The following is a 16,363-nucleotide window of genomic DNA, read 5'->3' as shown; positions in this document are numbered from 1 at the left end:
TCAACTCTCATTTATTTATTGTCACTACTGCTTTTTAACTGCACTATTTATTTATCATTTATTAAATATACACCAGAGTTGCTGTTGATAATTTACACTTACACTGTCTGATAATGGGTGAATTTAACACAATTTTTAAAATACAGCAGTCATTTTTTAAGTTTAAGGTTTTCTTTGTTTTGTTTTTTTGTTGTTGTTGTTTTTTTTAATAAAATTGTCAGATGTTTTGGACTCTCAAACTAATTTTGGTCCATCTCTCACCTTCCCTCTCACCTCCCGCAAGTTACAGCCATTTATTATAAGATTTTCCTCTGCGTTTTCCAGTGAAAAAAGATGTATTATAATATTTATATATATGTCCAAACAGAGATAAGATGTCACTGGAAAGCTGAGATTCTCCACTTTGTGACTTTTTAAAGCATATTTTTTTGATTAGCAGTTCAAAACTTATAAAACATTTCAGAACAGTAGCTATTTTCTGAAGTCAAAGCTAAAAACAATTATTTTTTCAGCCCACTAATGAGTACAAACTTATTCTAAAACTTTCTTTTTGTAATTTTAAATAAATGTTTTACCTTTGCACCTATAGTCTGCACTTTTGCTGTTTTTTTTTATTTTAATTAAATTTTTTGATATCATAAAGAAACTGAAGACGCTTGACTCGTTCTTGAGGGTTAAAAGCCAAAATCAGCTCACGAGGAAGAAACCAGAGAGCCTGAAAACGCTGTTTTATGGCAGCCGGATGTTCAGGTGAACCGGATTCAAACGGTTGTGGTTATCTGTGTATCAAAGCCGGCGAGCAGCTGTTAATGTAGCACAAAGGCGGATATAAAACACACACCGCTGACACACCCTGTCACATACTTCAGTCTGAAACATCACGGCTCTTTGTTTTACTCTCGCTCCGCTCCCTCAAAGTGAAAACTGCGAAAAACCTCCGTCTCACTGAAGAGCTGCAGCTAAATTAAAGTTAATCAGCTCTCCTCGTTTCGTCTTGGGAAAACCAGCATGAGGCTGCGCTATAATTGGAAGTGGGTGAGAGGGAGAGATGGAGCGAAAACGACACGTGAAGTGATAGAAAGAGGAGAGAATCCAGAGGGAGGACAGCCGTGAAGCACAGACACATGCAGCCTTCATCTTCATCATCATCACTGTATGAGCCCTGCTCCCAAAACCAAACGCACAGCCCGAGGACCGAACCTGGGCCCCGACAGGGTGCCCAAAGGCCCCGCCGCCCATTTTCTGATTCACAGTAAAAATAAAAGGATTCACACTGGGAACTGTGACCGTCGGAAACTTAAAAGCCCATCAACAATTTATTTTTTCACACTTGCTGGCTGTGATAAATGCTGTCATTTTGGAGATTTTTAAAGGAAAACATGCCTTCCAAAAATTTAAGAAAAAACAACAGAAAATAATTGTTCCTTGAAAAAAATAATAAAAATAAATTCTATAAAAAATCTCCCCAAAAAAAGAAAAAAAAGAAAAGAAAAATAAATCACTAATTTTTTCTTCTATAAAAATTGCCAAAAATAATTTTTAAAAAAATCACAATAGTTTTTAAGAAAACATACCCTCCAATCCAGCCTTAAAGTTTTCCAAAAAACTGCCAAGACTTTAAAGAAAAAAACACTGCCAAAAACTTTTTTTAAAAAAAGAAGAAAATGAATTATACAACATTTTCATTTTCTATTAAAATCACAAAATATTAAAAAAAAAAAAATTGCCAAACGTTTTTAAAGAAAAAAAGCCAAATTAAAAAAACAACCATGCCTTCCAAAAATTTAGGAAAAAAAGCAAGAACAGAAAGAAAGCCCAAACATTTTTAAAGAAGAAAAAAATGCCATTTTTTTTTAAAGAAAACATCCCTTTCAAACCTGCACGTTTCTTTAAAAATTAGCTGTGAAATGAATATATACTGCAGCTGTTTGTATGCACAGCCCATGAGCTAAAAGCACTTAAAAAGTTACAAATAAATATAAACAACCAAAACAATGTCAGATGCATATTAAAGTTATGTTACATTGTCAGCTAATAAATTCACTCCTCCAATGTTACACTGTCATTTAATTTATTTCACCCAACACGTTTCCATTTCAATGACTTCTACTAGTTCCATGGCTTTTCCAGGCCTGGAAAATATGATTGTGAAAGGTTTTCCATGACCGTGGGAGCCCTGGATTACTAAAAAGATTCATATCTCTCTGTCCACTAACTGACAAATCAACAGACGCCTCTGCACATTTGAACACATCCACAAGTAAATTTCATGCTTCAGAGACAAAATCTGCTCCGGCAAAAACGAAATCTCTGCATGAAGATCACGGAGCAGAAACTGAGCCACAAATGAGACATTTTGGAGACATCAAGCAGGAAGAAAGACAGCAGATCGTCTCAAACAGTCGCCACGAAGACCAAACTAAATACATAAATACATCCTGTAACACGCTGCCATTTCAACCAGCCGATCAAAACCAACCACGGACGAGCTGACATCATCAAACACGACCTGCGGCTCCAGATTCGGGTCACTTAGAGCCGCGCCTCTTTTTTCTGCACGGTTTCTTTTATTTGACTCTCCACCCATAAAACACATACGTTTTCCTTTTTTTTGTTCCTCCCAAACAGCTGGGCAGGGCAGCACAGTGTGTCAGGTGTGTGACAGATATGTGTGTTTTTACCACACACACACACACGCGCACACGCACACACACACACACACACACACACACACTACTCTGCAGCAGCTGCAGGTGTGTGTTTTATGTGTGTGTGTGTGTGTGTGTGTGCGTCATGTTGGCTCTGGAGGCGGTTGTTTGTTTTCTTTCAGTCAAATTTACTTTTGTTGCACGACCGTTAAAGATGTTATAGTCAATAAACGAAAGTCAACATAAGAGCAGTCACTTTACAAGAATAACACGAAACACGGAGGAAAATCATAAAAAGGTTACAGATGAAAATGAAAAGGTTTAATAAATAAATGTGTTAATACGAGGATGCCAGAAAAATAGTCTGCTCTTTTTTTCTTGCTTTTGCTGATTTTTTGTTTGTTTTTAATTGTTTTTTGCTCTTTCTGGGTTTTTATTTTTAACTTTCTTTAGCATTGTTATTATTATTATTATTATCATCATTATTATTTTAGATTATGATAATGAATAAATTAAATCATTAATAATATTATTGTTGTTACCGTTTTGTTTCTAACGAATGTTAAATTTTAATTTTTTTCTCGCATTTGCTTTTTGTTTATTTTTAGTTGTTATTTTCTCTTTGTTTTGTTTTTAACTTTATTTTAAATTTCTTTAACATTGTTATTATGATCATTATTATTTGAAATTATTATGAAATTAAATCATTAATTATTTCATTATAATTATTGATTATGTCGATATCAAATTATACGCCAATAGTTTCTCTCATTTCGGCCGACTGCAAATACTCGAATCATTAATTATAAAACTGTCAGTATCAAAGTATATTCATATCTAATCTGAAACTACGAGCACAACTGTGACAACATCATAGTGTCAGACTGAAAACAACAGACAGAGATTATCATGCGAGTCCTGACGACAGAATAATCAATAAATCTAAGAGAGACGAGGACGAGCGGAGACAGCGAGGCGTCTGACTGTTAAATTACCGACACCGTCACTGTCATTACTCACACAGCAGCAGCACGCCGACACTTCGGGATAAACGTCGACAATAAGCCTGAACGGACCGTCAGACGCTGGGCGCTAGAAGGACACAAAAGGATGTTGCCTAGCAACCAGGATCATTATTTTTTCTCCTTTATGGTGGAGTACCAAAATAAATGTCTCAAAACAAGCTAAAGCTGCCGTTTTTGTTTAGGGAAGAAAAGAAGAAGCCTCTCAAAGCAGCAGCAAGCTCGATTCAACCCAGAGAAACGTTTGTTTTTGATTTATCATCAGGACACACCTGAGACACACCCGAGAGACACCCGAGACACACCCGAGAGACACCCGAGACACACCCGAGAGACACCCGAGAGACACCCGAGACACACCCGAGAGACACCTGAAACAACTGACACACCTGAGTCCTGACACGCTGCCCCCGTGCAGACAGGTGAGCCTGAACCTCACTAAAACTGGGAGTACCCCAACGGAAACGGAAATAATACTCCATAAAGTTCATTCATAATTTTCAATCATGAAAGAAGTATTCAGATCCTTTACTACAGTAACAGTAATAATACCACACTGTAAAAAAATAAATAAATTAAAAAAATTTTTTACTTAAGTAAATATATTTGAGAAAAACTAACAGTAAATTAAAAGTAAATTAATAGTAATTAAAAGTACCAAATGCAGAAAAAACACACAAAATAAACTCAAAATAATTTAAAAACTATAGAAAAATGCCCCAAAACTGGAAAAATTAAATTAAATTAAAAAAACAAATACAACAACACAAAAATATTATATATATATATATATATATATATATATATATATATATATATATATATATATATAAAATAACAAATCCAAGAACTTTAAAAATGTAAAGGAGGAAAACACCCCAAAATCGCTAAATTGTACAAAAAAAGAAAAAAGAAAGCGAGAAAGACAGAGAGAAAACGAGAAATAAACACCCCCAAAACTCAAAATGATTTTTTTGATACTAAAGAAAAACACCCACTTCCTGTTCCCAAACTCTCGTTATTACAGCTAAACACGGTGGAGAAAAAAAAGATCCCAAAGACAATCAACATAATCTTGGTTTATATTTGATCAGTGATCAGAGTTTGATCAGTTTGATCAGTTTGATCAGAGTTTGATCAGTTTGATCAGTTTGATCAGTGATCAGAGTTTGATCAGAGTTTGATCAGTTTGATCAGAGTTTGATCAGAGTTTGATCAGTTTGATCAGAGTTTGATCAGAGTTTGATCAGTTTGATCAGAGTTTGATCAGAGTTTGATCAGTTTGATCAGTTTGATCAGTGATCAGAGTTTGATCAGAGTTTGATCAGTTTGATCAGAGTTTGATCAGTTTGATCAGAGTTTGATCAGAGTTTGATCAATTTGGTCAGTTTGATCAGAGTTTGATCAGTTTGATCAGAGTTTGATCAGAGTTTGATCAGTTTGATCAGAGTTTGATCAGAGTTTGATCAGTTTGATCAGAGTTTGATCAGAGTTTGATCAGTTTGATCAGAGTTTGATCAGTTTGATCAGTTTGATCAGTTTGGTCTGACAGAGAGACGGGGGGCGGGCAGCCTTTTAAACTGCTTTTACGCTCTTCGTGTTTGTGGTGGCAGGAAATACGAAAATGCAGAAGTACGATCTGTAGTTGGAGCCCGAGGCCGTTTTTAGATCTGGTTAAGATGGAGGGAAGTTTACCAAAGTTCATTTAACACACGAACCACAAAGCCGAGTGAAAGTATCCCTTTAAGGAATCCAGCAGCGATATCTCAGACAATGAAGCTCTTCAGCATTTTTGGCAGCAGTTTGTGTTTGTCCCTTTCGTGTTTCAACATGATGATAAACCTCGTGCACAAATCGAGCTCCATAAAGAAAAATTTTATTGTTAGCACAGAAACCTGATCTAAAACGCAGCAACTTTCTCTTAAATTTCTCTTCGATTTGCTCTAAATTTTCAACCTCAGATGCACCAAACGCTCTTAAACCTGCTCTGACCGGATGAGCTCAACCATGCAAAGACTGAGCATGACTCCAAAAATAATACTGTAACAATGAAAATAATTTCAACAGCAGTGAAACTGACATTGGCAGACTGTAAAATAAACTTAAAACAAAGTATATTTCTGATTTCAGGGAATATCTAAAGTATTACGAGTCAAAAATGTGTGCAAAGAGGTTTAAATAAACTTAATAAATATAAAAAATAAAAAGCAGCAAGTCCTCATACATGCAGTTAATATGAGAAGCCGGAGCCATGAAATGGTTTTTGCATGAAAAAGTGCTTACACAATTATAAAAATGTATCCAATTAATGTTCCAATTAATTGACTATTTTCGGAATATTTTTGGTTTGTAGACCAAAAGTAAAGTTTAAAAAAAGTAAAACAAAATAAAAAATAAATACAAAATAATAATAATAATAATAATAATAATAATAATAATACAATAAAAATAGAAATGAAATGAATATAAATTATATATATTTATCATAAATGCACAATAAAGTATAAAAAAAGTAATTTCTTGCAAAATCTTATTCTGGTGGTGGAGTAAAAATTTCCCTCTGAAGTTTTGATTGATTGATGAAATCTTTATTTCGAACATGTGAAGAGTAAGTTTAGTGGAGAAAATGTAGAGAGTGACGGGAGAATAAAATACTAAAGTAACGGAAAAGTAAGTAAGTAAGAATTTGTACTTAAGTACAGAGCAACTTTTAAAAATTCACTGTATCGGTCGCCATATCTGTAAAATCGACATCGGTCTCAAAAATCCCACATCGATTGGGCTCTAATTGTTTTTTGCATCATTTGCTCCTTTCAGAAACTCTGCAGATAAAACCACGACGCTGCGATCAGACTAAACATGAAATGTTTCTCGTGTATTCACAATAAAAATGTCAAATGTAAAAATGTTTTTTTACTGTGAATGTTAGAAGCATCAATGTGCTAATTAGAAATGATCAAAGTGGGCTCTACTGGGAGGCCGAGACAGAAACACGCGGAGGCTTCACGCGGCCGACAGGCCGGAGCGAAACCTTCAATCTGCAGAGCCTCCTCCCTCTGGACTCGCAGGCTCTGCACCACGTACACAAAACCACAGACACCAGCAGCACTGACAGCGGCCGCCCGGAGACACACAAAAATGCTGCCAGTCTAAAAGCAGCTCTTAATCTCAGCCTTCACCGGAGAGCAGCAGCACCGGGGCCATCTGGGCAGCTCGGGGCCTGAACGCAGAGGCCGGACGCGCCAGCTCCGTCCGGCAGCGGCGCTCGTGTGGACGCACGGACACGAAACGTCACCCCCAAAAAATCCTGAGTTCACTGAGGCTGCACTCAGGTCACAGCAGCTAAAACACGAGAGTCACGTCTTCAGAGAGACGAGCAAAACTGGAGACTGACAGCTAACTATGAAGGACAAAATCCAAAAACCCTCTGAACCCTCCAGCCGCATCCCTGCTCTTCAGCCAATGTCAGTCAAAAGCCCAATTTTTCTTTTTGCTCCTTTTCTAAATTTAAGGAGGCGTCTCCTTTTTTTCTGAAAGGCATAATTACAGGATACGTGATGTCAGTCGAGCTGTAACTGCACGACTGTTTCATGGTACCACAGACGTCTTAGAAAAAATCAAAAAAGAATTATTATCATCATCAGTCACATTGACCCTTAACCTTTTCAAATCTAGAGCTACATCTCTTTGTTTCAGACGCCCTTTTCAAGTATTTAACCCTTTGATATCAAGCAAAGTGATGCAATTCTTTCAAAATCATGGAAACAAAAGCAATGAGCAACTGTTCTACAAATTGCAAGAAATAAGAAGATTCAAAAAATTATTTTCTTTTTAAATAAAGTTTATAATTATTATAATTTATTTGTGTTTTTATAACTTGCTTTTTCTTTTATTTAGTTTTTTTTTTTTGCTTGTTTTTACTTATTTCTGGATAATTTTCTTGTACTTTTTTTGTAAAAAAAAATAACGAATAAAGGGAAAAGAAAAATGTCTATGGAAAAAAATCTATATTAATTATTATAATTACATATTTAAAGTTAAGTTACAGAATCATTATACTTTCTTCCACAAGTCATTCCCTTGTTGTTGTTGTTGTGTCTTTTTTAAACCTAATGTTTTTTCAATTTTCTTTCAGAAAGTATTAAAAACTTCTTTCAAATTAAATTAAATTAAATTAAATTAAATTTAAGAAATTAGTATATTTAGAAAATGATTTTAAGAAGATTTTTTAATATAGATTTTATATCATAATTACATATTTAAAATTCTGTTACATAATTATTAGACAAACTAACTTATTTAAGCACTTTTTTCCAGGTTATTTCCTTGTTGCTTTTTTTTTTTTTTTTTAAATGTATTTAGGTGTTTGTTTTTTGCCAACTTTCACATGATTTTCTTGCCCTTTTTGCTAGTTTCTTGCTGTTTTTTGGGTCCATTGCTCATTGCCTCCTTTCCATGTTTTTGAGAGAAATCAAGCCAATTTGCTCAGGTTTCAAAGGGTTAAATCGTGATAAGCTGAACACCCTGACTGACTGATATCTGTAGACGTTAAACTGATGTTTTTACTTGAACGCACCTCAACAGTTTATTTTTCTCTTCACTTCCTGTAAATATTTTACGATTGCAGAGATTGTGCAATCAAAGATATTTCATTTTATTTGTGCTATTTTGCCCATAAAGTATAAAAAATGTCATTTCCAGCTTGCACACAAGTATTTCTAGAATTAAGATCCGCCTCAGTAATTTATGTGTCATAAATCTTAAAAAAGGAAATTATATCAAAACTAACACAGAAACTAGCAGAGGTCAAAGTATCTCATTTAGCAGAGACAAAGTGTTTGAATCGAGCGTGTTTTTTAGGAAGCAGGCGAGGTGGTATAAAGATTTCTGCAGGTCGGTTACAGTTATAAAATCACAGAATTTAATTTCCTAAATCTAAAGTAAAGTATGCTTATGGTGAATTATTCCTGTCTTCCCAGTGTTTGCCCCTGAGGCCTGGCGTGCCAAAAATAATCTGAAATAATAATTAGTGTTTCCCGCATAGTAATTCTGCAGCAGAGCACCGCCGTGAGTCTATGCACGAGGTACAGGCGTCACGCCAAATTCGAAAAGCAAACAATAAATATTTGGAGAGGCTGACCAGCTGTTAAATATTGTCATTTGTTAAATGTTTCGACTAAATTTGGTGCGGTGGCAGAATGAGTGCCGGGCCGGAGCAGTAAACCTCGTCGGGGGAAGGACTCGGCTCATTTGTGCAGACCTCAACTTTATTACGCCATAAAAACAAGAATGAGGAAGCTCGTCTTTGTGGAAGAGCAAAGAACAAAGCAGCCCGATGAAGACGTGAATGATTACAACATGAAATGGGATTAAAAGCCCCTGGAAAGTAAAAAACCTCTCACATGACATCGCTGCCACGATTAACCACACACCAACAAAGTTTCACCTTTAGAAACTTCAGCACAAACACATGAGAGCGCCACGAGCAACAGGAACGAAACGGTCCAAAAATTAAAAAGAAATGAGAAAAAACAAGAAACTTAAGCACGGAAAGAAGAAAAAAAACAAGGAAATGACATCAAGAAAGTGTTAAAAATATATTTTTTTGTGTGTGTTTTATTTGATTTTGCAGAAATAGACAGATGACAGTTCATTTTAAAATTATACCAACTTTCCTCTTTTCTCTACAACCACCACACCAAGGTGCAAGTAATTCAAGAAAAAAAAATAATTACAATAATAATAATAATAATTTAATATTATATATCTATATATATATATATATATATATATATATATCTATCTATATCTATATCTATATCTATATCTATATCTATATATATATATATATATATATATATATATATAGATATATGATTAAGAGAATACTTAATTTTTCTCGTTTTTTATTAATAAATAATATATACCTTTAGGATTTTTTTTTTTAATTTTGTGGGACATTTCTTGTTTTTCCCGAGTTTTTGAAAAAATTAAAAACTTATGTCGATTTAGGTGTTAAAGGGTTAAAACCTCAGTGGAGACAAAAACCAAACATCTGAGAGTAATGGAAATGTTTTCATTTTTAGTTCATTTCAGTTGGGATGTGATGTAATTCACCGTCGATGAAAAGGTCTTTAGAGGTTTGGATGAATAAAAAATGTAAAAAATAAATAAATAAAATAAGCCAGCGACCTGAAACGGATCCTGAGATGACACAAGAGCGCTGAATTTACCTCCTGACTTTAGTTGACGGGCCGTTATTTCCTCGACTTATTTTTCTTTTATCTCTGGACCTAAAATGCCAAACAGCAAACAGCTGCTGTTTGTGGATGATTTGCATTCAAATGTGACATTTCATGTTTTGTCTGCTGCAAACTATAATTTTCATTATCTACTCATCATCTGTTGAGTCTGTGAAACGTCTGAAAATGAACCCGTCACAGTTTCCCACGGCTCAGGACGGCAGCTACTCATCACTTTTATCACTGAGCAATCTGAAAACTGAAGAATTCATTAGTGAATTAATTGTTTTAAATACGTCAGGTGATAGTAAAGTGTGCCTGAGGGGGCCCAGTTCATGTATTTGAACTCTTTTCCAACAAAAACCAGCAGTTATACGACAAATCAGTCATTCTAACATTTGAGAGGCTACAAAAGTTTGACGTTTTTGCTTAAAAATGACTGAAAAGATAATTATAACTATTGTTTTATTTCCTGTCGACCGACTATCCCGTTAATAGTTATGACATCGTCTACACTTCAGATGTTAATTCTGTCGCTCCAAAACTGAAATATATTCTATTTAAAACGATATAAAACAGAGAAAAGCAGCAAACTGAAGTCACATTTGAGACACTGGAAGCAAAGAACAGTCTGTATTGTAGCTTCATAATTAGCAGAGACAGTTGCTGATTAATTTTCTAATCAGGCTGTTTCTGCTTTAAAAAGCCAGAGACTCAGAAACTACGTGATGGCAAACAAAACGCCGAACATCGACGCGCGTTAGAGCAACGTTACGTCATCAGCTGCTGAAAATAAATCTGCTGTTTTGTTCAGTGACTTGCAAGATTATTTTATTATTAGAATTTACTATGATTTTTACCATTTCTGTGACTTTTCCTGGCCTGAAAACTGGGTTTGAAATTCCATGACTTTTCACAGTTTTCCATGACCGTGGGAACCCTGTTTAACCCTTTGGTTGGGTGAAGGCATTAAGTAACTTGAAAAGAAATGGACAAAAAAATAGAAAAAAATAGTATTACAGTTACAAAAAAAATCACCTGAAAACAAGCACAAAAAAAGAAGAACAAACATGAAAATAATCTAAAATAAGTGCTGAAAACATGCATTTATTTAATACATTTTATTAGATTTGTTTCTGTAGCATAATTTTAAATATAAAATTGTGAATAAAGTTTTTAAGATATTTTTCCCTATTTTTAAAATTTGAAAATCCAACAATAATTTGTGTTTTTACAGTTTCTGGCTGTGATAAATTGTGTAATTTGTTTGATTTTTTTTTACAAAAATGATTAAAATACAGAAAATTCATAAAAGAAATTTTATATCTCCAACACATTTTCTTTTCTCCAGAAATTATTAAAGAAAATATTTTGATCTATTTGTTTCTGACATTTTTCCCAATATTTAAAATAATTTTTTAATTTATTTTATTTTCTAAAAAGACAGGCATTTTTTAGTAATTTCTTGCAGTTTGCGAGTTGCTCATTGCCTTTTTCCTCACACCTCTGAGAAAAAATCAAACCCGTTTGCTCAGGTTTCAGGGGTCAGAAAGCCTCTGAGAGCCGTCTAAACGCAGCAAAAAATAAAAAACAAAAAATTATTGTTAAAAAGCTGGTATCGATCCAGCTTTCGAAGAGTTCAACGGTTCATATTTCATGTTTTAATGACTCACACCTCTTACAGTGTTTCTCTATTTTAAATCCATCTTTGGCCTTTTTTCCAGCAGCTACCGGCGATCAGACCGAGTCTTTCGTGGAGGCTTTAACCACCGGAGGCGACGCTGTCTGGTGATTTTGGAGTAAGCAGATAACGAGGCACAAACCAGGCGAGTCCGGGCTGCTGCTGCTCTCTCAGTCTGTCGACAAACAGCTAATGAGCTTAAAGACGTGAGGAGGCCGTCCGCTGCCGGCCGGCCAACAGTCGGGGATGATCTCTCGACGCGCTCGGACGAGCCGCAGAGGTCACAGAAAGCAAACCTGGCGGCACGAAAACCAAAAGTTCAACTGCAGACGAGGCTGGGACAGATTTGTCCCTGTGAGTCTGTGTGAGTAAATAATGAGTAATCCTCCACCTCGCCCAAACGACTACCTGCGGACGGAGAGCGAGGTAAACGAATCTGCCGGGAAACTGCTCACCGCAGGATGAAAGTTAACGGTGATCTGAAATCGAGTGTGAACGTCATCATGAAAAACACCCAACCTGGTCAGTTTCTGAATGTGGACGGCGTGTGTTAATTTATTAGTCGATTAACACTTAGGAACCTGGATTACAGCCGCCTTTCACAAGAATTTAACCCTCTGAATGCCGAAAAAACTGGCGCCATTTCATTCAAAAACATAGAAAAAAAACAGCGAGCATGTTGGTGAGAAACGTTCCACAAACTGCAAGAAATTGACCCAAATTTGGCAAGAAATGAGAAAAAAGCTCAAAGTATGATTATTTCTGATTTATTATTTTGTGACGATTATGATTATTTTTATTATATATATATTTATTTTATTTTATTTTTTTTCTGTAGCATAATTTTAAATATCAAACTGTAAATACGGTTTTCGGGAAATGTTTCCCTATTATTAACATTTTTTAATAATCCTCTCCTCTTTTTTCCAGACAAATTTTCTTTGAAGAAAGTTCAAGGGAAATCACCAAAAAGGTTTCTGACTGAACTGCTTATCCCGCATGATGATTTAAATCCGACAATAATCTGTGTTTTTACAGTTTCTGGCTGTGATAAATGGTTTATGTTTTGTGATTATTGCTCCAAATATATTTAACAAAAAATTGTCAACATGTTAAATTGTTACAAAGGGCATTTTTTTACAGAACAAACAAAAAAAAGCAACAAAAAAAGCAACATATTTTCTTTAAAAATTGACAAAAATGTTTCAGAGTTGAGCTTTCATCCCACATGATGTGTTCGAGGACCATCAGAATTTTGAAAAACAGTGATAATTTCTGTTTTACAGGACAAATGCTGTAATTTCTTTACATTTACATTTTTTTCCAGCAATTTTTAAAACACAAAAAAATGCCAACATTTTTTTTTAATCTAAAAAATTCAAATTTCCAACATGTTTTCTTTAAAAACTGCCAAAAATGTATTCGATCTATATATATATTAGCACATTAAAAACAAACATTTTCCTTGTTTGTTTTTGATTTTACTTTTTTTTTAGACTTGATTATACTAGACTTTTTTTTTTTTTTTATTAATTCTCCTGCTAATTTTTGGGCTGTTTTTTGTACAGTTGCTCATCACTTTCTTCCCATGTTTTTGAAAAAAATCAAGCCAGTTTGTGCAGATTTTAAAGGGTTAAATTGAAAGTAGATGTTTCAAAAGTAAATTTTACATTTTAAAAAACGTAAAGCACTTGCATTACAAAGACGATTATGTAGAAAACAGAATTTCATTGGGACCGGTGTTGAAAGAGGAAGAAGAATTTTATCTTTTATTTTTTTATGATCCTCTGGCATCATGTTGCCTAAACATGTCCGGACAACATGCACTGCCCCAAAAACCACAACGACTCCTAATTCTGGTGCTGCCCGGGGCTGAAGTGGGAGGACACCTACAACCTTTCCCAAGGGAAAAAAAAAACAAAAAAAAAAAACCAAGAGTCCCTGCAGACAAAACAGGTTTAAACTGCTCTGTCCGCCTCACTTTGATGTCAGCTAAGGGACTGTCCTTTATTTATCAGTGGAGGGGGTGAAGCTCTGCGTGACTCCACTATACACGAGTTATGAGATTTTAAAAACTTTGATGTTTGAAAGTTAAAAGTTAAAGATGAAATCCTGGAGTTAAAAAACGCCTGAGTGTTTGTTTTACTTTTATTATGCTGCCGGATAGTTCGATGAGTTCGTGCAAATGCTTTATTTTTGGACAAATTTTAAATAAGAGTTAGAATTTTTTTTAAAAGCACAATTTTAAACTTTGATGTGGTTTTGTTTTTTTGTTTTTTGACAGATGCGTGTCTCACGTGATATGTTCAAGGACAGTCGGAAATTTGAAAATCCAACAACAAATTGAGGAGTTTTTGTTGTTTTTTTGGCAGTTTCTGGCTGTAATGAATGGTGTAATTTTGTAATGATTTCCCCAACAATTTTAAAAGACAGAAAAAATTGCTGACAACTAAAAGAAGAAAAAGTTTTCTTTTTAAATCAAAATTTCTAACAAATCATCGGCATATTTTCTTTAAAAATCACCCATTTTTTTCAGGGAAAAAAAACCCCAAAGTTTTTCCTTAAAAAAAAAAACGCCCAAAAAGTTTTCTTTAAAAATTGCTAAAAATTTCTTATATCTTGTTTTGCCTTTTTTCCCCCCAACAGAAGTCTTCCTCCTGCATGATGCATCGGAAATTTGAAAATCTAACAATAATGTCTCTTTTTTCCAGTTTCTGGCTGCGATAAATGCTGCAATTTTAAAGAAAAATGAAGCCATTTAAAGTTGTATGCCTCTCCCTAAAACCACACTAAAAACACTGCTTAAAAAAGTGTTTGAAATGCATCTCCCTTTTTGCAACTCCTCCTCTTTTAAAAATAACAAACAGTCCCTAAATGACCTTAACTCCACACTGCATTAATAATGTGCTAATTTATTGTGTTACAGCTCACCGTCAAATCAAAGACAACAAACTGAGCAACATTTACACTTAATATGACAAAGCTTTCTTTTCTGGTAAATTCGGCTCAAAATTGTCCCCCAAAAAGCAAAAATTTTTTAGTTTTATGCTGTTATTTTGCTATTAATCTACATTATGTTGTCTAAACTCGTTATAAAGCAACTTTAAACCCCATGGAAGCCGCACAGCGTTAATAACCAGTTCATTTAGCTGTCACAGCGGACATCAGAGCTCACTGCCGGGTAACTTTATGGGCTATAATTACGCGAAACGTTATAATTAACGATAATGCACAAAGATCAACCAGAGAAAGGCTCGTTTATCTGAGCTAACATCTCACAGAGGCTAGCAGGGGGGCGTTAGCTAACAGTTAGCCGCCTTAATGTGAGCTAAAAAGGTTAAAAAAGTGATCAGCTGTTAATTAACTCTTATTTTGAATTGTGGTTATGAACTGTTGCTACAAATTTTTCGGTCAGTCACTGTTTACTTAACCACTGGCCAGTCCAGATTCGCGTCGTCCTCCACCTCCAAAATCCGCTAAGAACCTGCTGGTTTTAATTGTCTCAGCTCACTGTCAAATCACTGACAACAAACTGGGAAATCTTTACACCCATTATGATTAACATGCGGTTTCTGCTTAATTCGGCTTCATAGTGATGCACACAGCAACATTTATTTCAGTGTTATCTAGTTGTTTTGCTGTTATTTTTCATTGCAAAGTCTCATTTCGATGTGTTTAGCAGAGACAAGAAATATGAGGCGACACGATTCAAACACTCGTAAATCCTAAAAAGGGAAAGCGTGATTCCGGGGATCTTATCATGCCGAACTGAAAAGTGGATCGCGATGACTCTGAATATGGGTTTAAACGTGTTTTGCAGCGCAGGTGCTGTTGAAGATTTAATCACAGATAATAAATTGTTGATTTTTTGAGCGGCATTTAGCGTGACGTTCCATCACAACTAGCGGCAGGCTAACGGTGGCAGCTAACGTTAGCTGGTTCGTCCAGCAGGCACACCCAGCGTCTTTACCCGAAACCAAAGCACCCTGCCCGGCTGACGTACCTCCTTCTTGTCCTGGAGACACTCGAGCACCGCCAGGTTGTTGTTCCAGGAGTGTTTGGGGCAAAGCCGGGTCAGGTCCTCTCTGCACACCGCCTCCTCAGACAACTTCCAGCCGGTAGAGCGCCGCCGAGGCAGCGAGGCCCCGGCGCCCAGGTTCCTCTCTGCGGCTCCAGGGTTCCCCGCGGCGGGCCCCGGGCCCCCGGCGGGGTTCTGAGCGTTATCGGCATTACCGGTGAGTTTTGCGATAACGTTGTTTTCTCCTTGAATAGGACGCAAAGACGAAAAGATGCAGAGGAAAAGCAGGAGCAGAGGAACACGTATACAGTCCGCCATCTTCACCGAGCCAGTCAGCCTGCCGCTGCGTTCAGGAGCCGTGGGAAATATCAGCGCCGGCAATAAAGTTGCAGACGATTTTTTTCCATTTAAAGACAGCTCATGAATATTTAACGAGACGGGGACAAGAGGACAAAGGTGGCTGGGAAAAAAAACTATATTTGAAAAATATTGAAAACTTAATTTATATTTTTTTATAATGTCCTCGTTCTTTATTTATTTATATTTTTTTTTTACAAATTTTCAAGAAATGTCCTTGTTTAGTCATTTCTTTATTCCTTGCTCATGGACATAAAATTGCAAAACATTATTAAAGTTGTGCCAATACAAATGACATAATATGTGGCATAAAAACAGGGAGAGGAATTTGTTTTTTTTCTTACTTCAGTTCACCCATGAATGATTAACAAGTTAGGGAAAGGTAGAGAAGATGT

The 16,363-nt window shown here is 35.5% G+C and overlaps 1 protein-coding gene across 2 annotated transcripts in view; it reads right to left on the bottom strand.

Moving 5' to 3' along the window:
* Positions 1 to 16,001, bottom strand: part of glg1a (golgi glycoprotein 1a) — a 54,254-nt gene extending 38,253 nt beyond the window's left edge. For both annotated transcript variants that reach the window (XM_088079600.1, XM_088079601.1), the window contains exon 1: positions 15,597 to 16,001. In XM_088079600.1, the coding sequence (XP_087935726.1) occupies positions 15,597 to 15,929 (333 nt within the window). In that variant the 5' untranslated portion in view covers positions 15,930 to 16,001. The remainder of the gene's footprint in view (positions 1 to 15,596) is intronic.
* Positions 16,002 to 16,363: the final 362 nt, after the last annotated feature.

The sequence above is a fragment of the Plectropomus leopardus genome, chromosome 7 (genome assembly GCF_026936395.1).
Source record: "Plectropomus leopardus strain MGB_pleo_1.0 chromosome 7, ASM2693639v1, whole genome shotgun sequence".
Lineage (NCBI taxonomy): Eukaryota > Metazoa > Chordata > Actinopteri > Perciformes > Serranidae > Plectropomus > Plectropomus leopardus.
This window is presented reverse-complemented; position numbering and strand designations above follow the sequence as displayed.